This window comes from Eucyclogobius newberryi, unplaced genomic scaffold (genome assembly GCF_026437365.1).
Source record: "Eucyclogobius newberryi isolate DKJ021-1_F unplaced genomic scaffold, fEucNew1.0.hap1 SCAF_2, whole genome shotgun sequence".
Taxonomy (NCBI): domain Eukaryota; kingdom Metazoa; phylum Chordata; class Actinopteri; order Gobiiformes; family Gobiidae; genus Eucyclogobius; species Eucyclogobius newberryi.
This window is the reverse complement of record NW_027315834.1, coordinates 15,761,835-15,783,386: the sequence shown is the minus strand read 5'-3', so window position 1 is coordinate 15,783,386 and position 21,552 is coordinate 15,761,835. Positions and strand designations below refer to the sequence as shown.

Below are 21,552 nucleotides of genomic sequence, written 5' to 3'. Positions count from 1 at the left end.
TGGGATGGGGACTAAAAGTTGGACTGTTTTTTTGACTTCACTCTCAAAAACACATCGCTGTGGGATCCATCGGCTCCAGGGATCTACTAGTCTCCATACCCGGAGATGCTGCTCTTTCTCCAGCTACTAACTTTGGGTGAGTTGACTTTAAATGTTTTTATTTGTCAGAAACATTGAGAATCTTTTTGACAGATAGCATGATGCATTGAAAGAGTTGTCAATCAATTACATTATTGTGCCCTGTTGGCGCCTACATCTCTTGGATTCTCACGAGCATATATTTTTGCTTCCACAAATTAAATTAACGTGATTATCATTCAAATGTAAAGTAAAATGCCTCTTTCTTGAGTTGTCTGGATACTAAATGTCTGTATTTAATCGCTGAAACCCCTAAGAGGCCTATATTGAACACTATGTCACGCTTTCAGTGCTGTGGTGCCCAGCCTGGGCCCAGCTTCCAGAGTTTGCAGATGTGTGCACAGAGGGCAGCTGTTATCCAGCCACAGGTGACCTCCTGATTGGCCGAGCCCACAAACTCACCTCCACATCCACCTGTGGCCTGCAGCACCCGGAGCGCTTCTGCATTGTGGGACATCTGGAGGTACTTTCATTTATACTAATGTGATGCCGTTTTAAAACATTTGTATTACCCTATTTCAAACACATGCAGCCTATACTAGAGGACTATAGGATGATTTAAGACATGGTCATGTTGTCACTCTGATGTGTCAAGAAGAGCTTTTAGAAAAGTAACTGTGCAGTCATGTGTTCTGAATTAACTGTAGCAGTACTGGTTAGATAATTAGATTAGCGAGTATGTGACTGTACTGAGCGTTGAGACGCAGTAGTTGTCAAATATAGAAAATAACTCACATTCCAGATTGTCTACAGTCTACTTGCTAAATTGTCAGATTAACTAAAGAGGTTTTGCATGGAGCTACATTATTCTCATGTTCACAGCATCTGCTTACTGTCTCAACGAGTGGGAGTAAGCATTCCCATCCACAATAAAGAGCTGTCTGCCTCACAATCCCTGCCCTGTCTGTGTGCGACTGATCAGGGAGACTCTCTTTTTATCTAACACCCCTCAGCGGTCCCGGTCTGTGAATGGAGTCCTTATGAAATCATGGACACACATAATGCATTTACCACTCTGGAGATAAGCAAATATGAAAAGTAGGAAGTCAATAGAAGATGCCCAACTTGAAGTAGTGCTACTTATTTCCATTTCAACACATTTGGCACAGACTGGGTCAAACTGAGAAATTCTTGTTTATTCACACATTGTAAGTCCATGATTTAAGACGCTGCAGATGTGTGTGAGAACTAGAGTATAGTTTGTGTTCATGCCAAACCATCTGTGGAGAAACTAAGCCCCTCGACAGTGTGAGTGAGAGCACCGGCAACCTCATATAAACACCATTATTCTGACCGCAACTCAAGCGTTTTAGTTCGTCTGAATCACCTAGTATTAGTCGTATGTTAAGGTTTGAACATAGCTGCATGGTTTATTATGTATTTATGAAAAGTAATACAGCCACACACTTTATTATCTTTTGCCCAAAATCTGGAGTTCTTCAAGAAAATATTTGTTTGAGATTTTTTTTTATTATCTCAATATTAAAAGATATATTATATGTATATCTCTCCCTGTACATATTTATAAACTAAAACATGCGTAGATTAGAGGTGGAAGATCTATATAGAAACATTGATAATGTTGCGTTCAACTCCTAGCTCCGACAATGTACTTTCTGCATATCTTCCCCTGTCTTTCATCCCCATTTCACGCTAAAAGCTAAAATCTTTTTTTTTTATTTTTTATATATACATATATATATATATATATATATGTATATATATATTGATAATATTGCAATTGTTGTTTTACAAACATTAGAATATTGCATATTTATTGTCTATAGTTCAAAGACTAAAAATTATAACAAGCGACGTCTTGTGTCATGTCCCAGACAAGGGTATAAAGTGATATTTCTGCCCTTTAATGGTTCATTGTACGAATTGCACGAAAAGTACAGAGCTGTGGGCGGGGATAGGGGGTAGACAAAAACTAAAACACAAAACAAAAATTCAGCACACTCGAGCCTCAAATGTTGGATCACTTAAAATGCATGAATTCTAAGTTGATTATTATATCCACGTTTCCTTTCTGACTTTCCTCTCTTTTCTTTCAGGAGGAGAAGAAATGCTTTAAATGCGACTCCAGACGGATGTACAACGAGCACAACAACCCCATCAGCCACACCATCGAAAACGTCATCACCACCTTCGCCCACAATCGCCTTAAGACCTGGTGGCAGTCGGAAAACGGTGAGGCAAAAATCAAGATTGCTTTTGGTTTAAAACGTGAGAGCCACAGGTGACACGCGGTCTCGTGGGAACTAATGCTAATGACTAGACCCGCGCGAACATCACATAGCCAATGACAGCAGGGCGAGAGGGCGGCGCTTACAGGTGACAGAACAGGTGTGCTTATTACAACCAGATGTGTGTAATGAGCAATAAGGATAGAAAAAGGTTAAATCATTAATAATTTAGATAGTTTAGGTCGTAATTGTATCTTAAGAGCAGATTAACCTTGACCGAAACACCGACAAACCTCTTCAGTAACATTCCATTGTTTTCATGTGTAGGATCATGCGCGCCTGGGAATTTCTTTTTTTATGTTTAAAGGCTTCCTGTTTCCTCAGGGCCGCCTGTTGTTTTCAATGCACCGCTGAGCAACCACAAAGCGCACAGTTGTTGCAGAGCGTATGGAAATAAATAAATATAAAACCGTTATCGCCACTTCAACTCAAACTGTACGCAAAACAAATGAACTACTTATTCAAAACCTAAAACTGTGCGATGCTGTGCCTCAGAAGTCCAGAAGGAAGGAGTCGCTGCTGCCGTGAATGGGTTCGGAAATCCCTCACTCGCGGCCAGTTTCCTGCTGTTTCAAAGCCATCTGCAAAGAGAAGCCCGTCACTTTAAATAGAGCGTGCATGTTTTTTCCACTATACAGAAAACTAACAAGTTTTACAGAGCAATAAAAGTTAGGTTAGCCTGGTTTTAATCACTTTTTCTTTTCTTTTTTTAATCAGGTGTGGAGAATGTTACCCTCCAACTGGACCTGGAGGCGGAGTTTCACTTCACACATCTTATCATGACTTTCAAGGTGCCTGCAAAGTGTTACTACATACTTATTACAGTTACTACATACTTATTACACACAACGCTTTCCCATACAAGCCAAGGGTGATACTGCAGTGCGGGACAGCTGTAGTTGAGGAATGTGTAGAATAGTTCTGGCCTCTGGAGGACAGTGGGAACGAGGAGGGGTTTTAGGAGCAGTAAAAACACCTTTGGTCTGCAGCGCTGGTGGCCATCTGCTTATATGTCTGTCATCAACTCTGACACTGTTTGTCATTGACCAGACGCACATCGTACATCCTTCCCAGCGCTGTTCAAAGCAGAGAAGCCTTTCCTTGTAGCTTAAACCGGGACTATCTATTTTACTGGTACCCATCATAACAGTGTATTTGTGATTTTACTGCATGATAGTTTGCTTTCACATTGGTCTTTTTTCTGAATCGAATTGCAATTTGGCATTAGATTCAAGGAGGGATGTAGTGTTATTACTATATACAGATAAGTACATTAAATTGTCTAGTCAACACCAGAAACACCAGTTAATTCAATCCACGCCTTCTTCTTTCTGCTGTCGAGCATGTGAATCAGAATAATTCTAATAAAAAGGCCCAACCGATTAATTGACTAAAGGACTGAAGCTCTAGATTCAGGTCACGAGACAGTGTTGCTTATTAAAATGTTACTTTTCCCTAAAATTTGAGAACCCCATGCCAAAAATGCACTCTGTCAATAAAGACATTTTCTACAAACAACCACAGTCTGAAAGCAAGATCAGAATCAGATGTAAGTGTGAGTATCAGAGGAAACTGAAGGTTCACATGCTCTGGGGTTATGTAGAAAGGCAGAGGCTAAAATGATACATAAATAATTGCAGATTCACATAAAACTGAGATAAAGGTCATCTCCTCCATGCTGCCAGCCACTGAATTGAGACGATTACTGTTTTCAGACATTTCGACCTGCTGCCATGGTGATTGAGAGGTCTATGGACTTTGGCAGTACGTGGCAGGTGTATCGCTACTTTGCCTACGACTGCAAGTCCTCCTTCCCCGACGTGTCGGTCGGCCCGATTGTCAAAGTGGATGAGATCATCTGCGACTCACGCTACTCGGACATCGAACCGTCCACGGAGGGAGAGGTGCAATTTTAACATGTTCACGCGATAAAATAACATGGGCCATCTACTAATAAACCCTATTTCTTTACACTTGTAGGTAATCTTCAGAGTGTTGGATCCAGCTTTTGAGATTGAGGACCCGTATAGCCCGAGGATACAGAGTAAGATGTATTTCACTGAAGGCTATATCGATATTTGCCTATATTATTGTTATCAATCTATTCAAATCTTTGGCAAGGCAATTGAAGTATTGTTCACAAATTTGTATTTTCCTTTTGTAAAAATTATACCCAAATGTATTTTCTTTGATATAATTAGTCATAATTTTTTGTGTTGACTGTGGAAACAACCAGCCACCTCTTTAGCTTCATTGCTTTTCTGTTTTTCCATGATAAAAAAAGAAAATGTCTGCCCAATACATTGTGACATATGGAACCGTGGATATCAGCACCACTATATCTCTACTAAATAGAAACACAAAGGGCAATAATTGTTTTTTGTGCGTTTTTTTTATGAATGAAACAGTGTAAGCTGTAAACTGTGACAGCATTCACATTTGATTGTCTGTAGTCCGGTAACACACACACTTGATTTAAAGCTGAAGGGACAGAGAAGAGACAGAAAGAATTTCACAGGCGTTCGTGACTCAGAGCGTTCACACACATTGTCAGATGTTCAAACCAAAACTCACAGGAGGCTTTGCGTTTGTGGCAAATGCTGTGAATGTGAATCAGGGCTGCACCGTCGAGGGAAAACATCTAGATGGGATTCGATTTTATGTTTTAACCATAGGATTCTGTTTGTTTTAATTGTGTAGAAAGTAGAATCATATATTTTAGAATCATATATTTAAGAGCATGTTTGTACAAATCTAATCTACAGGGTTAGCAGTTTTGGATATTTTGTTGTTTGTGGAGGAAATTATGGTATAATTTACTGATTGCGTCCATTAAAATTGGCTTTTTTATTCAACTGCAACATTTAGACATGCTTTGCTCTTGTTGTAGTCCTGGCCCTGACCTTGTTCAATCTTTAGTTCCGGTTTCAGCCCTGATTTGGGACGTCACGATATAAAACGTTAGTGTTACGATTATTGTGAGGATTTGACAATAATTCCCGTTTATTGAGACTGTGACAATACAACAGTGAAATCTTTAATCGTCTTTCATTCCTGTGGTCTAACATGTTACTGTTCCTCAAGTTTGTGAATCATGTATCTTTCTGAAAGAAAAAATTGAGTTAAATGGGACATAAACAGCCAAATAAAAAAGATATTTACATTTAGATCTGTCTTTCGGACGCCAGCTTGAACTAAAAAATACCTAATTTTGCTTCTAAAATGGTCAAGATCATTATTTTTCTGTTCTTACGATTACATTGTGACCTGAAAAATCGCAATTATGGATTAACCTAATAATCGTGACATCCCTAGTTCTGATTTGAATGTGCCGTTTGTTTACAGACATGCTGAAAATCACTAACCTCAGGGTGAAGTTCACCAGGCTCCACACTCTGGGCGACAACCTGCTCGACTCTCGCGACGAGGTCAAGGAGAAGTACTACTACGGCCTCTTTGACATGGTCGTCCGCGGCAACTGCTTCTGCTACGGCCACGCCTCCGAATGTGCGCCGATGGACGGGGCGCCGACGGGAGCCGACGGCATGGTACAGCAACACGCTCACAGATTATTCATGAGCAGAACCTCAAATGTCTCCTCACCTCGACATAAACGTCCTGTAGGTCCATGGCCGCTGCATGTGTAACCACTACACCGAGGGGCTGAACTGTGAGCGCTGCCGTGACTTCTACCACGACGTGCCTTGGAGACCGGCCGAGGGTCGCAACACTCACGCTTGCAAGAGTGCGTACTTCACTTTTCGTAAACGTGGTCTTATTCTTAATGTGGATGTCAGAATCGGAAAAAAGGTTCATTGCCATTGTCAGTGACTAAAAATAAGAGTCACTAACTAGGAACTTGATAATCGGTGATAAAGTGCAACATGAAACAAGAAAATATAATTGCAAAATATATGAACAAAAATAATAGTAAGGCATGAATAAGAAATTGGGTTAGCTAAATAAGATAGAAATAAACTTATAGTAAATACTTTGACTGAATATATACACACAATTTACAGAGAGAGAGCAAAAACTAGCAGAGAACTAGTCATATTGTCAGATGGAGTTAGTGGCCCTATGTGCAATTTATTGTTTTTGAAAGACATATCTAAACTTATAATGAACGAGTTTTAGACATTGTCATCATTTGTTTGGGAATGGCTCCACAAACGTGCCATATTAATCTTCAGTCCCTTTACTGCCAACGGTCATGTAATTTCTGAAGCTGCTGCTAACAAAATACTAACTTCCAGGTCAACAAATTAACAGCAACTTCCACCACAGAGTCCTGACTCCAGCTTAATTTAAAACTATTGTCATGTTGCGAACCAAATATTCCCACAGATGGAAAGATGCTAATTACAAATACTCACGTTACTGTAATTGGGTTGATTTATTTGGGGGTAATTGAGTATTTAAATCTGGTTATGTAATTGCAATTAGTTACATTTAACCCAATCATCTTCTTCTGTCTCTGCTCCTTTATATACCTACAAACTCTCATAACGGCACTGTTTAAAGTTTAGGTTTTGCGTAAAAATGGAAGTAAAATGCTTCTAAACATGGGTTGAAAAGTAACTAGTCACTCCGAGCAGTATTTTCTTGCATACTTTTTACTCATTACTCAACAGTTATGGCAGCAGTACCTGTACATTTTAGCCACATGACTGTACTTTTACTTCAGTGTAAGTGTTCAGTACTTATTCTACCACGGCCTGTTCCTTCTGTTCAGGGTGCGACTGTAACGAGCACTCTACCTCCTGCCATTTCGACATGGCCATGTACATAACCAGTGGCAACGCCAGCGGAGGCGTGTGCGAGAACTGCCGGCACAACACCATCGGGCGGCAGTGTGAGCAGTGCAAGCCCTTCTTCTACCAGCACCCCAACAGGGACCTGAGGGACCCCAACGTCTGTGAACGTGAGTAGTGACCCCCCCGCACTCCTGTCACAAATCGCAGCCGTAAACACAGACGGGCAACATCTGCGGCCAAACGCGACCCTGGGCCCGAGTCTTTGAAGTGAAAAGCTAAAAGTAACTGTTCAGACATGCTCAATTATCTAGTAAGTACTGGGTTAGAGTGCTAATGGCATGTTTAAACTGAAAATGCAGGCAACCTCTTTGTGTTTACCCTCTAATCCTGTTTTTTTTATGTTTGACCTCTTCCTTTTTTGTTTTAGGACTTCTGCCTATTCAAATGACATAATATTAATTTGAATAGCTAAATGATTGGGGAACGGGGCCAACTTTGGGACACTTTGAAACCCATTAAGTGCATATAACCGTGCTGACAATACATGAAGCCCTTTTGCGTTTGTCTCGACAGCCTGTAACTGTGACCCGGCCGGATCTCTTCAGGGAGGTCTGTGCGACTCTCGAACGGATGTTTCTGCCGGCCTGATCTCGGGCCAGTGTCGCTGTAGAGCCAACGTGGAGGGCGAGCGGTGTGACCACTGTCGCCCGGGACACCACGGACTCGGAGAGGGAGACGACGGCTGCCTGCGTGAGTCAAACCACATCTGCTCGCGATTTATTTGATTGGCACAGTGTACAGTATATTAATGGATCTGAGTCTATAAATAAACAGTTACAGTGCCAAGATGCCAAGTGCTAATTTCTGGCTGTTGTTCTGGGCAGGTAACACAGAAAGACAGTAAAACAAATGGACCTGATAATAGACATATTTTATTTCTAAAGTTTTATGACACATTTGTCTAAAAGCCTTTATAGATTAGAAAAGTGGCTTTGGTCCAGTTTTTAAGGGAAACAAAACGAGCGCACATTTCATTCAGATCAGAAGTAATTGTATCTGTTTTTTTTCCCTAATTGAATACTATTCTGAGGTTCCACGTTGTGTTCTTAATATCTGTTATAACGTGGAACTTTAGAAATAAAAAATGTTTATTATCAGGTGAATTTGTTTTACTAATAAACCACATGGTCGTAATTGTAATTTTTACTTTATTGTTTGTGGTAGATTTCTTTCTTTCCAAAATATACTTGGTAATTTCTTGGTAAAATAACATTGATATGATTAATGTTGCTAATAATACTTTTGGCAGCTTGCACGTGCAACCCACTGGGAACGCTGCCCGGGGGAAACCCCTGTGATTCAAAGACAGGAAGTTGTTATTGCAAACGCCTGGTGGATGGACATAATTGTGATCAATGCACGGTCTGTACAGTTTGATCATTTTGCACAACCTGTTTTTTATGTTTAGCTGTTGTAATGTTCCTGTGTGTGTGTTTTTGTAGCCGCAACACTGGGGTTTATCCCACGATATGGATGGATGCAGACCATGTGACTGTGACCAAGGCGGAGCGGTCCACCATAAGTACGCTTTGAACATTAGTACTGACACTACATTTTCTAAAGTAATAATCATAAAAACTGTCTTTTTACAGCTGTGACCCCTACAGTGGACAGTGTGTTTGTCAGAAGCACATGTTTGGCCGACGATGTGACCAAGTGGAGTCTGGCTTCTACTTCATCGCCCTGGATCACTACACGTACGAGGCCGAGGACGCCAAGCACGGACCGGTAATATTTGTATCTGTCATTTATTTATCAAACTTGTTTATGAACCGCGTTGCTGCACTTCTTGTCTCAGGGTGTCACTGTGGTACCCAGACCTTATCCTTTGGACCGCAGCCCTACATGGACCGGTATGGGCTTTGTAAATGTTCCCGAAGGGGCTTATCTCGAGTTCAACATAAACAACATCCCTGAGTCTATGGACTATGATATCCTTATCCGCTACGAGCCTCAGGTAAGCCAAACGAAATCAAACTAAACATTTTACTGCTTTCTTCAAAACGATGTAATATGATGGACGTGTTTGATTGGCTGAATGTAAACTCTGTAAATGTTGACAGTTACCAGAGCAGTTGGATCAGGTGAACGTGAGAGTGCAGCGCCCCGTGTTTAACCCTCCAAACTACTCCGCTCACTGCCACGGCTCCGTCCAGGGGGGAGACGAGCAGTACATTTCTCTGCCGCCTGGATCCCGGTAAAACATGCAGACCGGTTGTTATCTTGATCAATAACAGTGAAGAGACTAAATGTAAGCGTTTTTTTCCAGACATGTGCTGCTGAGGCGCCCTGTGTGCTTTGAAAAAGGACTTAACTACACAGTTCGAGTCACTCTTCCCCGGTACTCATCTGTGAGCGATGCCAACAATCCCTACACACTTATAGACTCTGTAAGTCTTGCCCAAAGCAGTATTTATTCTTTTTGTCTCGTCTATGTTTGTTGTTGTAGAACTAGCTCTTCTTTTTATCTCTCAGCTGGTGTTGATGCCACGGGTCAGGGAACTCAACATATTCGAAGGGACAGATGGAGAAGGAGCCTGGGACACCTTTCAGCGCTACCGCTGCCTTGAAAGCAGCCAGAGCGTTGTGAAAAGCCCAATGACAGACATCTGTAACGACTACATTTTTAGTGTCTCTGCTTTGCTTCATAAAGGAGCCATGGGTATGAAATTATACAGAAGTCACATGACATTTTAGCGAAGCCACTAAACTATTTCATGTCATTTATTTTATTAAGCTAATGCTATTACTTTTTCCTAGAATGTCAGTGTGACCCCCAGGGGTCGCTGAGTGCCGTGTGCAAATCAAACGGTGGACAATGTCTATGTCGACCTAACGTTGTTGGCAGGAACTGTGAACACTGCGCCCCCGCGACCTTCCTTTTCAGTCCAGCTGGATGTAGACGTGAGAAACATACAGCAATATCAAGATGCGCTTTATCATTTCTAATTAATCTTATCTTATTGTATCTTTCTTTTACCAGCTTGTGACTGCGACCCACGAGGGTCAGTCAGTGCTTTTTGTCATGAATCTACGGGACAGTGTCAGTGTGTCCCAGGAGCCACAGGGCGCCAGTGTTCCCACTGTCTGCCCGGCTTTTGGGGCTTCCCTCACTGCAGACTGTGCCAGTGTAATGGGCACAGTGACTCCTGCCATCCTCAGACGGGAGAGTGTCAGGGATGCCGAGATTTCACCGCAGGACATCACTGTGAACGGTACGGTCAAAACATAGTAAGGCTAGCATTTGATTCTTATTTTATTTTTAATTATTTGTCTACTTGTAGATGTTCTGATGGTTACCACGGCAACCCAGAGCTGGAGTCTGGTGGCCACTGTCGCCCCTGCATGTGTCCTGATGGTCCCCGCAGTGGACGCCAGTTTGCTGATAGCTGTTACCACTTGGCCGACAGTAACCAGCTGGTGTGTGTGTGCAATCCGGGTTACAAAGGTAAATAAAACAGCCGGTTACAAAGGTAAATAAAACACACAGAGTGAGTCTCTGTAACTCGTCATTACTGTTTCCTTTATAATAAACAATTGACCCTTGTTTTGTTTTTGCACAAATACTGAAAGGTCTAATTTCATTTCTGCTCATTCCTGCAGGGGCCAGGTGTGATGAGTGCGCCCCTGGTTTTTTTGGGAACCCCCTAGTGCCCGGAGGCCACTGTTTGCCCTGCCAGTGCAACAACAACATAGACATGCACGACCCAGGTGCCTGTGATGCTCGCTCTGGGGCCTGTCTCAAATGCCTCTACCACACACAAGGATACGCATGTCAACACTGCAGGCTCGGTTACTACGGCAATGCAGCCACTCAGAGCTGCAGGAGTAAGGAACCTTCCCCTTAAAAAATCAAGTTCTTCTGCTTGCCAGCATTACCCCATGCTTTGTTTTCTGTAGAGTGCATGTGTAACTCGATGGGCACTGTGGCACACGCCTGCTCCTCTCCTGAAGGATGTCAGTGTGACCAGCTCGCCGGCCAGTGCCCCTGTCTGCCAAATGTTGTAGGTCAAAACTGTGACCGTTGTGCGGCTGACACCTGGAATATAACCAGTGGGAAAGGCTGCGAGCCCTGTGTTTGTGACCCGGAGCACTCCTTTGGGTCCTCCTGTGATCTGGTGAGCTTTACACTGCAGGCATTAAGTACAAACAAGGCGACATTGTCTAAAGAAATCATGCTCTGCAATACAGCATTGTGGAATCATTGAAATAGACTGAAATAGGAAAAAACAAAAGCTAGTATAGTCTGTATGGCCAATTAGGGTTAGGGTTTTTGTGTCAGTCTAGTCTAGTGCTTAGGCTTCTTTTGAGTGGTTGTGGCTAGTGTTTTCTCTGTTTGGGTTTGATTTAGTTTTCTTTCCATTCCTCGTGAAATTTAGTTCTCGTCTCACAGGAACTGGAGGGAATAGTATATCCTCCCCTCACTCAAACATAGCCGTTTGCACACTCGCAGACAGACAGAGTTTAAGTTTCCGTGTTTATTGGCTCCACTCCAAAAGGAAGGAAGTCTCAGAATACACTGTTTAATAACTAAACATCACTGTCATTTTAGGTCAGTTTTATATATATATATATATATATATATATATATATATATATATATATATATATATATATATATATATAGATAGATAGATAGATAGATAGATAGATAGATAGATAGATAGATAGATATAGATATATATCTATATATATATCTATATCTATATATATATATATATATATATATATATATAAACTGACCTAAAATGACAGACCAAACCACAAACATTTTCCCTGATAAATAAATGAGAATTGTTATTACCCTGGTCAATATTGTTTAATATGAGTACTTTCTATTTACTTTTTTATGTCCAGCTGTAGCTTGTTTTTAGTATTTTACTTATTTCTTTAGGTTACTGGGAAATGTTCGTGCAAACCTGGTTTTGGTGGAAGGACTTGTCGAGAGTGCAGAGAACTGTTCTGGGGGAATCCGCTGATCAAATGTCATGGTAGGTAACTTTACACAAAATAAACAACGTAAATGACAGATGTAACTAGTACTGCTACATGCATTCATTGTACCTCATATCACCTCATATGCATCCAGTAATGTTGCAATATCCTGCTGCAGACTTACTTTGCCATTGGAGACATGACTATTTGTGCCAAAACATTAGTCGCAATTCTAATGTACATATTTTATTGCCTGCAGAACAGATTGCAAGCAAGACAAGCCAATTTCCATTTCCCCAAGATCATGTGTAAAACCGGTGTAGACAGTAGCTTTTCAGCTCTCACAGAAAGACAGCAGGAAAAGACCGTTGAAAAAAGGGAGGAGGTCCCGGGATCTGGGACTGACCTCTCATTCTCCGCTCATGAGAACCAGATGTTAACCCAAACACCCGGGAAAACAGTTTCGTCATGGGCCAACACGCAGAGGACCCTGCAATCCTGAATTATCCCTGCTGTATTTTGTAATGGTTTCTAAGTACTTTGAGCAGCTGGACCTCTCTTCCTGTCAGCATTGCATAAATAATCCACTCATGAGAAATTTGAGGACAACATTATAACAAGGGCTAGTTTTTTCCAGCATCATCGTGTGATTTAAGGACATGGGGGCTGAATTGTGAGTGACTATTCTAAATGAAAACACAGAACTGTGGAGCCTTTTCTTCTTTCTACCATTTAAATGAATCATGAGTCATCACAGTGCTGAAAATGAACAACTGCATTCCTTGTTTCTTACTCATACCGCTGTTGAGTCACTATGACCTTTAGTTTAAGTTTATTTTTCCCTTTATTTTTTAAGTTAAATCATTCAATGAGCAAAAATCAATATAGATTAGTATATTACCGTGTTTTCCGCACAATTTTCTCAAAAACCAACAGTGTGCTTTATAATCCAGTACGCGTTATATATGGATTAATTCTGGTTGTGCTTACAGACATCGAAGCGATTTTGTCAGGTACAAAGCGCTCAATGCGCCTTATGTATGAAAAAATATCAAAAATAGACCATTCTTTGACCATGCACCCTATAGTGTGTAAAATATGGTAGTATTGTTGTAGTCATAAAAATATCGCTCCTATACTTGTACCACTGCCATCTTTTAGAAAAGGTCTACATACTACATAAAAAGCGATGCACTTAAAATTCCCCTGTGTGTTTTTGCAGCCTGTGATTGCGACCCTCGGGGGATCTCCAGTGAGCAGTGCCACCGCGCCACGGGACATTGCACATGTGTGAAGGGCGTGTCAGGCCTGCGATGTGACAAGTGTGCCAGGGGATACCGGGGGGAGTTTCCTGACTGCGAGCCCTGCCACGATTGCTTTGGACATTGGGACACAATTGTTAACGAACTCACCAACCAGACACAGCGTCTAGAGGACCAAGTGATGGAGCTTCAGACCAGTGGAGTAACGGCGCCGTACAAAGACTTAGTTACCAGTTTAGAGACCAATATCAAGGCTGTCAGAGATATAGTTGAAAGCAATCCAGCTGCAGCCAAGTTGGAGGAAATACAAGAATTGATGCATCAAATAACGTAAGAATATCACTTGAAAGAACTTTGAATAATGTGGGCTTGATTGTAATGTGTTTCTTTGAATATTTCAGTGGTGTTATGTCCTTTGTTAACGGGATGCTGAACACAACAGAGAAGATGTTAGATGTCTTACACGGAGATTCCAACAGCACAGACGCCAACATGGAGAAACTGATAAATGAGGCCAACAAACTGGACCAAACTGTGAAGGAGCTTAGACAGCAAGTATTTGATGCCAAAAATGCCAATATACAAGGTACATGATAAATCACAGTGAGATGTACGAACAAAATGGCAACACGTGCTTGACATGTGCCACCTTTTTGTTTCAGGAGCGATGGACACTATTGCCGAAGCACACGTGGAGTCCACCATGGCCGAGGTCCTTGCCAACTTTTCCACAACTATTCCCGGCAACACACTGCAGATTTCGGCGGGCGTACGGAAAACCACGGAGGACAAACTTGGCAGCAGTAAAAAAGAGTTTGATCGGAAGCATCAACGCAATGTGCAAAAGCTGGACAAACTGGATGACGAGCTGAATGCATTTGACCTGTCTCCACTCAGCACGACGGTACTCTTAAACCAGGCCGAAACACCTGATAGCAAATGGGATGATTTCAACTTTAAGCATAATTTCTGTGAATTTTCAGATCTGTGGCGGTGCAGCGGAAGGGGAGAGCTGCTCTGGCTCCTCCTGCGGTGGCTTACGATGCATGAGCAAGGACGGGGAATCTCAGTGTGGAGGAGAAGGCTGCAATAGTCTTATCACAACATCTCAAACGGCTTTGAAATCAGCCAAAGATTTAGATAAAAATATTGATAAAGCCATGCAGGAGGTGGACAAGCTGTCAAAACTGGTAAGTCACTGCAGTATTGTAGTTTAAGTTTAGACATTCAGTTAATCGTAAGTAGAAACGTACTGTGTAAATGTGCTAACAGGTGTGGGAAGCCAAGTTTCGAGCAGATGAGGCTAAGGTGAACGCCCTGGAGGTGCTGAAGAAATCAAACGAGAGCAAAGAGAGAGTGGAACAAAGCAACAGCCAACTACGAGAGCTTATTAAAGAAATTCGTGACCTTCTGACCAGTAAGAAAACGCAGCGGCATTACAAAAGCATGAACTGCTTATTTTAATATTTGTTTGTGTTGCGCAGATGAGAAGGCCGACCTTGCCGTGATTGAAGCCGTGGCCAACGAGGTGCTGGCTCTGCAGATGCCAGCTTCCACAGCGAAGCTGCAGGAGCTGACGAAAGAGATAAAGGAGAGGGTGGGCAGCCTGACCAGTGTGGAGACCATCCTCGCACAAAGCGCTCTCGACATCAAGGCTGCGGAGACACTTCTCAAGGAGGCCAAGGAAGCAAGGTAGTGGAAATGTTTCTGTTTTTATGAACGTTTTGTTGTCAAAGTAATGCACAATATCCCAAACACAATAAAGTTCAGTGTAACATCACGTCAATCTTGATGTAATGTTTGAATTAGCGAAACACATGCTCCAAATGACATTGTGGTTACGTGATGAAGCAGCAATAATCTAATACCTATTTGTGAATTGTTTTAGTAATAAGGCGTCGGACATAAAGGAGAGCGCAGATGTTGTGAAAGCGGCTTTAGAAGAGACTGAGAAGGCACAGAGTATTGCCACTGATGCCATACAGCTGGCTCAGAACAACACCAAGAGTACACTGGACCTGCTCATTTCTGTAAGACAAAATCCATTACAAACTCTGTACTTTCTCATGAATCGCCTTAATTACTCAAATGCAATGTGTGTCGTTTAGGTGGAGTCGGAAACTGCTTCGTCGGAGCTAAAACTGAGCAACACTACAAGTCGCCTGGTTCAACTGGAAAGGGAGGTCGGCCTATTGAGGCAGAACAACCTCGAAGTTAGCCGTCTGGTGGAGACTGCAGATGTTACCGGCGAGTGGGCAAAACAGAGCGCAGACGAAGCTGAGCAGGTCTGCTTTATTTCATTTTCATTGCGACCAGTTCGTCATTAGAATTTTCACAGCAACTGCAAGGATCGGGAGATACATTACGATCAATGCACAAAGAAATATCACATACATTTGAATTAAGAAGTTGCAGCAGTTTTTCTCTCCTCCTACTGTGGCATTCCATTTTTATTAACAAATGCTGATACTTATTTGGGCATTGTGCATCTGTGATTCTAGCCTGGTAGTCTGACAAAACATCGTGACGTGTTTTTTTTAAGCTTCATTGACTAAATAACATACTTTCCCTTCTTGTCGGTGTAAAGGAGTTCAACCTGGAGGTAAAGGATAGATTTGGAGACATTCAGGACCTGGTGGAGGATAAAGGAGAGTTGGTGCTTCAGGCGAGGTTACGAGCTGATGAACTGCAAGAAGAGGCCAAAGAGCTGCTGGCTCAGAGCAGCATCAAACTGCAGCGACTCAAGGGTAAAGAACATTGATTCAGCGCTTCGCCGTTGTAAAAACTCACAACGAATGTCAAATACGGTCTAAAATTAAAGTTCTCGGTTTTCTCTCTCCTTTTTATGTTTGTCTGAAGAGTTGGAGACATCTTACGAGGCCAACCAGAGGGTTCTCGAGGACAAAGCAAGCGAGTTGGCAGAGTTGGAGGAAATGGTCCGTCGTGTTTTAGACGAGATCAGCTACAAAGTGACACTGTACAGCACCTGTGTCTGATGAACAGCACTGAACCAGACGTCTCGTTTATTGTACCTCTCTAAAGTGTTGGCCGGGAATTTTATAGCGTCCTAAAAATGTAAAGCACTATAAATCTTGACCGCCTTTGGTCACGGGAAATGACCTTCTGTGCCAAACACTACAATGAATGTATGCCTTTCATTTAAATTTAAAGATTTTTTTAAATTTAATTCATCATAAATGGTTTATGTACCAAAAGGAATATTGCAGAAAACAAACTGATTAGTAAATAAATAAACACAATATCAGAGGCATTTATGTTAAGAATTTATTCTATTTTCCGCATACCTCATACATAATCAAGTATCTGGTCACATCAGGCACGAATTACAAGTTGACCACTAAGCTGTGAAATATTGACTCTGAATATTACTTAACTGTAGTGCAAAAATATCACAAAGTTTAAATTTTGTGTCAAAATACTACTTCCATATAAAGTTGACTTTATATTGGACGACAAAACATTAACACAATGAAAGTGCTTGACATGTATGTGATGTAACAAGACATCTATTGGCATTTTACCTTTAATTATAGGTAACAATTTAAGCAGGATTAACCCTATGACAACAAACGCTGGTGTGCCCAGTTTAAAGTACCTATGACACTGAAATAATATGCAGTTTTATTTATTTTTAAATGTTGCTAAAAATTTGCTATTTTTTTAAGTTTATAATTTCACTTCCTGTTTGTAATTGGTGACGTCACACTGGGGAAAAACTCATCTAATGGCACATTTTTTATTTAACAAATGAAAATATAAGAAGCACCTTTATTTTGTTGAATGATGTTTAAAATGCCAAAAAAAAAAGTGAGGAAAATAAGTATTTGAACACCAAGCGATTTTGCAAGTTCTCCCACTTAGAAATTATGGAGGAGTCTGAAATGTTCATTGTAGAAGCATTTCCACAGTGAGAGACAGAATCTAAAAAGAAAAATCCGGAAATCACATTTTTAAATAATGTATTTGTATTTTATTGGTGCAAATAGGTATTTAAACATCTGCCAATCAATACTTCTGGCTCTCAAAGACCTGTTCACCTCTACTCCACTTATTAATCTAAATTAGTTGCACGTGTTTTTGAGCTTGTTAGCTGCATAAAGACACCTGTCCACTCCACAATCGGTCAGACTTCCACTACAAACATGGGCAAGACCAAAGAGTTGTCAAAAGAAACCAGAGACGAAATAGTAGACCTCCACAAGGCTGGAAAGGGCTACAGGGCAATTGGCCAGCTGCTTGGTAAAAAAGATCAACTGTTGGAGCATTTGTTAGAAAATGGAAAAGGCTAAAGATGACTGTCAATCTCCCTTGGATTGGGGCTCCATGCAAGACCTCACCTTGTAGGGGCTCAATAGAAATCAGCCCAGAACTCTACAGGAGCAGCTGGTCAATGACCTGAAGAGAGCTACGACCACAGTTTCAAAGGTTACTATCGGTAATACACGCCATGGTTTGAAATCATACATTGCACAGAAGTTTCCCCTGCTTAAATCGGCACATGTCCAGGCCCATCTGGCCAACCCAGTCTCCAGACCTAAATCCAATAGAAAATCTTTGGATGGAGCTGAAACGCTGTGTTGCTCAGCGACAGCATGAAAAATGACAAATCTAGAGTGGATCTGCTGCAGTGTGTGCAAACCTGGTCAGAACTATAGGAAACGTTTGACCTCAGTAATTGTAAACAAAGGCTTCAATTACAAATATTAACATTGATCAAGTGTTCAAATACTTAATTGCAGCAATAACCTATAAAATAAATAATTGAAAAACAATGTGAATTCTGGATTTATTTCTAAGATTTTGTATCCCAGTTAAAATGCACCTACAATGAAAATTTCCAGAGCTCTCCATAATTTCCAAGTGGGAGAACTTGTAAAATCGCAGGGTGTTCAAATATGTATTTTTTCCCTCACTGTATTAAGTGTGATGTCACTTCCTGTAATTTTCTACAGATTTTGTACTTTCTCACCACAAATACAGACTTGATTGGTGTAAAACTATCATTTATATGTCCAACATGTATAAATAAACCAAGTAAAGTCAAAATTAGAAAATCTTAAAAACCTGTCATACGCACTTTAAACTGGCACTCTTAAGCTGTGGACGTCAAAGTAGTCATAACCCATAAACAGCAAAAATACATTTGTTTAAGGCCAGTATGAACACACTGTTGGCGTTTCAGTCCCTGGAGCGAGGGTTGTGTGGTGGAGGGGCTCCTTCTATTGGGGCCGAGCTGGGAACGGACTGTAACTGACCAGCGTGCATGCGCTCATTGACCCGCAACTGGCACCCATCCTTCAGCATACGCAACGCAATTCGGGCAATGTTTCTAGAATCATCCAAACCAGAATGAGGGCGGCCTTCGTACTTCAGACCCAATTTATCCAACATTGTGCTGAGCTTCGTCTGTGGGCGTGGGACCTAAAGGGGCCAAACAAGAGTCAGTGCAACAATGCACAGTAGTCAACTCAATAAATAACAAACGCATGCACGAACAAACACACACAAATTGTATTGACTCCCAAAATATCCAAAAATCAAAAATGTATTCATATTCATTTTGTCTTACCTTATAAAAATTTCCATACAATTTCCTTATATTTATCCATTTTTTTGCAAACTGGGGATATTTGATTCGACTTAAACGACACTGAATGTTCAGAAACTTGCTCATGTCCCAAGCCCTAAAAAATAAACACAATTAACAACGGGATTGTGACACTTATAAAATAATGCACAAAAAGTACTTTGTTTAAACAAAAAATACCCATCAGTCAGAATGGCATATTTGTATTTTGTTCCAAGCTCCCGTTCCTGAAGCCAAGCTACAGCTTTCTCAAGGACAACTGGAAAAGGGTCTGCATCATCCACCATTTTCTGTAACACAAAATGGGAGTTACACAAACAAATCAAAATGTATTACAAAAGGTGGCACCAGCTCGTCTACAAACCTGTGTGATTCCAGTTAGATTTACACAGAACTCCGAAAGTTCTGGGTTCAATTCTGGCTTAACATATTCCTGGAACAAGTCCACCTGAAGAGGAAACAAGCTCACAATGTCATAACTATAACAATACTTATATTTTGATTAAGAAATAACCAAACTCACAATTTCCAAAGTCTCCGTGTTGATAAGAACCATTGGAAACTCAATAATTTCATGCTTGAAGCCTGGCGGGTTATCTTTCTCACACGTGGCCTCAAAGTCCACCACACAGATGTAGTCGTAGTAGGTGTCAGTGGGACTTTCCTCTGCCGCAGACTGCATCAGCTTCTGCTTCTTGTAGTGGCTCTTCAACCTTTTCTTCATGACATCCTTTACACCCCTTAAAACGTGAACAATCAGAAATAAGTAAAAACTCCATAATTGCATGACAAAGCCACTACACAAAAGGAGGAACTGCAGACTGTAGTTACAAACCTCTTACCTTGTGTCAAGCTTTAGATCAGACAGTTTCTTTCTGAGCTCTTCTTTGGACATGCGGTTGATCTGCCCATTGGCCAAAGCTATTTCTTTGTACACAGGATGACTGTAGTCTCCATTTGGCGGAGACGAGGACGTGTCGGGTGCTGAATCTTCATCTGCACATATCCTAATGCAAGACTTGAGGAGAAAAACAATAGTTACACTCTACAACCATTTACAAGCAGCAGCAGCAGCATCAATAGACAGGTGACTGCTGGCTGTAAACAAACCAGTGAGTGCCACGATCTTGGTTGTTGCTTTCGTGACTGATTTAGAAACAAATGTCACCTCACAAACCTTATCTTTATCGTGCCGTACAACATCAGACATCTTCAACCAGACGTTTTCTGAGCAAATGTTCTCCTTGAGCTCATCCATCCAGAACTAGGTCCTTGTGCACAGCCGCGACCTCTCGGAACTTGTACGCCGTTTTCTTTGCGCCTACGAAAACATAAACTGCACTAAACCAAAGAGCTTGACAAGACGGTAGTCCGCATATGACAAGTGAGAAAAAAAGAGAAGATTAAAGCAACCTTGATGTGACAAAATTAGCTCTATTTTCGGCAAAGTTTGGTAAAAAAAAGCGCGCTGATTCATGTGAGGTCTCTTAAAACTACTTCCGGTACAGTCTGAGGTAACTGCAGCGCCCCCTTCTGGTCCGGAGCGGCACCGCATCAAACAAAAAGTCAAGAAAACAATATGTGGCCCATATGTAGCCAATATGCAGCCAATAATATCATACTTTTGTTGCTTTGTTTTCAAACAGCCTTGAGGCCTAATGATGGCCCGAGAAAAGGCATCTAAGGCGTCTACAAATTATAAGGAAATGTAACCAAAACAGCAAGTTGCTTTTAAATGTATCTTTGAATGGGATTGTTGGTTTATCTCAATAATTATTTAAATTATTCACAATACTTTACAAGTGTAAAATGAAAATGGGCCTATGTGTCATTTTATAAATTTACCAGTAGAGGGCAGTTTTTCTTTGCACATAGACTATAGTAGGTGTCTCTGTCTATACTGTAAACAGAGCGACCAGTCTGTGCCAAATATCTACTAAAGATAGTGTGTTGAAGCGTGGTTACTTTAATTAGAAATGCTTCCTGGAATTACCCTAACTTCAAATAAATAACGAAGCGTACTCCGAGAATGTACAGTATTTGGTAGGCCTACTCTTCAAATAATAAGCAATACACAGTTGCAAATAGCCTAATACGCTCAGGCTATGTACATTCAAATTAAAGTAAAATTAAGTTCTATATCTCAATCATATATGAATAAACAGGAGACAGTGTCGGAGACTTTCAAGTAATATATTTATTTTCCTTAAAAATGAAAACAAGTGAAAACCATAACAGTATTTGAGCTTGTTACAAAATAGAAAAAAGGAAGAGGAACATTAAAGTGTGAAACTTTGTTGTAGGCCTAGACATTTTTTGTAGTAAGATGTCCCAAAAAAGCTAATTTGTTCTTGATATTTGGCTTTAGAAAACATAACAGATTCACTGCCAAAAATCTACTATGTAAACAGTAAAGCATCAGCCCCTTTGCCTCAGGATTACAATAATTGAGGGTTGGGGCAAAGCTACATTGTTGAAATGTTAGTCATGTATTTTGTTGGATTCATGTGACATTGAATAAACTGATAAATATTAATTTCATA

General features: G+C 41.0%; 2 protein-coding genes across 3 annotated transcripts; one reads left to right on the top strand and one right to left on the bottom strand.

Annotated features, from left to right (window-relative positions):
* The first annotated feature begins 24 nt into the window (after nucleotides 1-24).
* lamb1b (laminin, beta 1b) lies at nucleotides 25-16,645 on the top strand. Its single transcript, XM_072453718.1, has 33 exons — nucleotides 25-136; nucleotides 429-601; nucleotides 2,196-2,331; nucleotides 3,105-3,178; nucleotides 4,103-4,291; nucleotides 4,368-4,431; nucleotides 5,733-5,935; nucleotides 6,012-6,132; nucleotides 7,123-7,311; nucleotides 7,718-7,894; nucleotides 8,454-8,566; nucleotides 8,647-8,726; nucleotides 8,797-8,932; nucleotides 9,003-9,161; nucleotides 9,268-9,401; nucleotides 9,474-9,594; nucleotides 9,680-9,866; nucleotides 9,965-10,108; nucleotides 10,188-10,419; nucleotides 10,489-10,652; nucleotides 10,808-11,032; nucleotides 11,105-11,322; nucleotides 12,099-12,195; nucleotides 13,362-13,731; nucleotides 13,803-13,987; nucleotides 14,064-14,305; nucleotides 14,385-14,591; nucleotides 14,674-14,818; nucleotides 14,886-15,093; nucleotides 15,290-15,431; nucleotides 15,510-15,686; nucleotides 15,989-16,148; nucleotides 16,261-16,645. Exons 1-33 carry the CDS (start codon nucleotides 106-108, stop codon nucleotides 16,395-16,397), a joined length of 5,340 nt encoding a protein of 1,779 aa, XP_072309819.1. The 5' UTR covers nucleotides 25-105; the 3' UTR covers nucleotides 16,398-16,645.
* Nucleotides 16,646-18,186: 1,541 nt separating this feature from the next.
* Nucleotides 18,187-20,497, bottom strand: eri1 (exoribonuclease 1). Of its 2 annotated transcripts, none has more exons than XM_072453720.1 (7): nucleotides 20,178-20,469; nucleotides 19,852-20,027; nucleotides 19,533-19,749; nucleotides 19,374-19,457; nucleotides 19,190-19,299; nucleotides 18,992-19,106; nucleotides 18,187-18,843 (listed from the first exon to the last, which is right to left on the bottom strand). In XM_072453720.1, exons 1-7 carry the CDS (start codon nucleotides 20,265-20,267, stop codon nucleotides 18,601-18,603), a joined length of 1,035 nt encoding a protein of 344 aa, XP_072309821.1. In that variant the 5' UTR covers nucleotides 20,268-20,469; the 3' UTR covers nucleotides 18,187-18,600. The 2 variants fall into 2 exon arrangements, with proteins under 2 accessions (XP_072309821.1, XP_072309822.1); XM_072453721.1 differs by having other exon boundaries at nucleotides 18,196-18,843; nucleotides 20,187-20,497.
* Nucleotides 20,498-21,552: the final 1,055 nt, after the last annotated feature.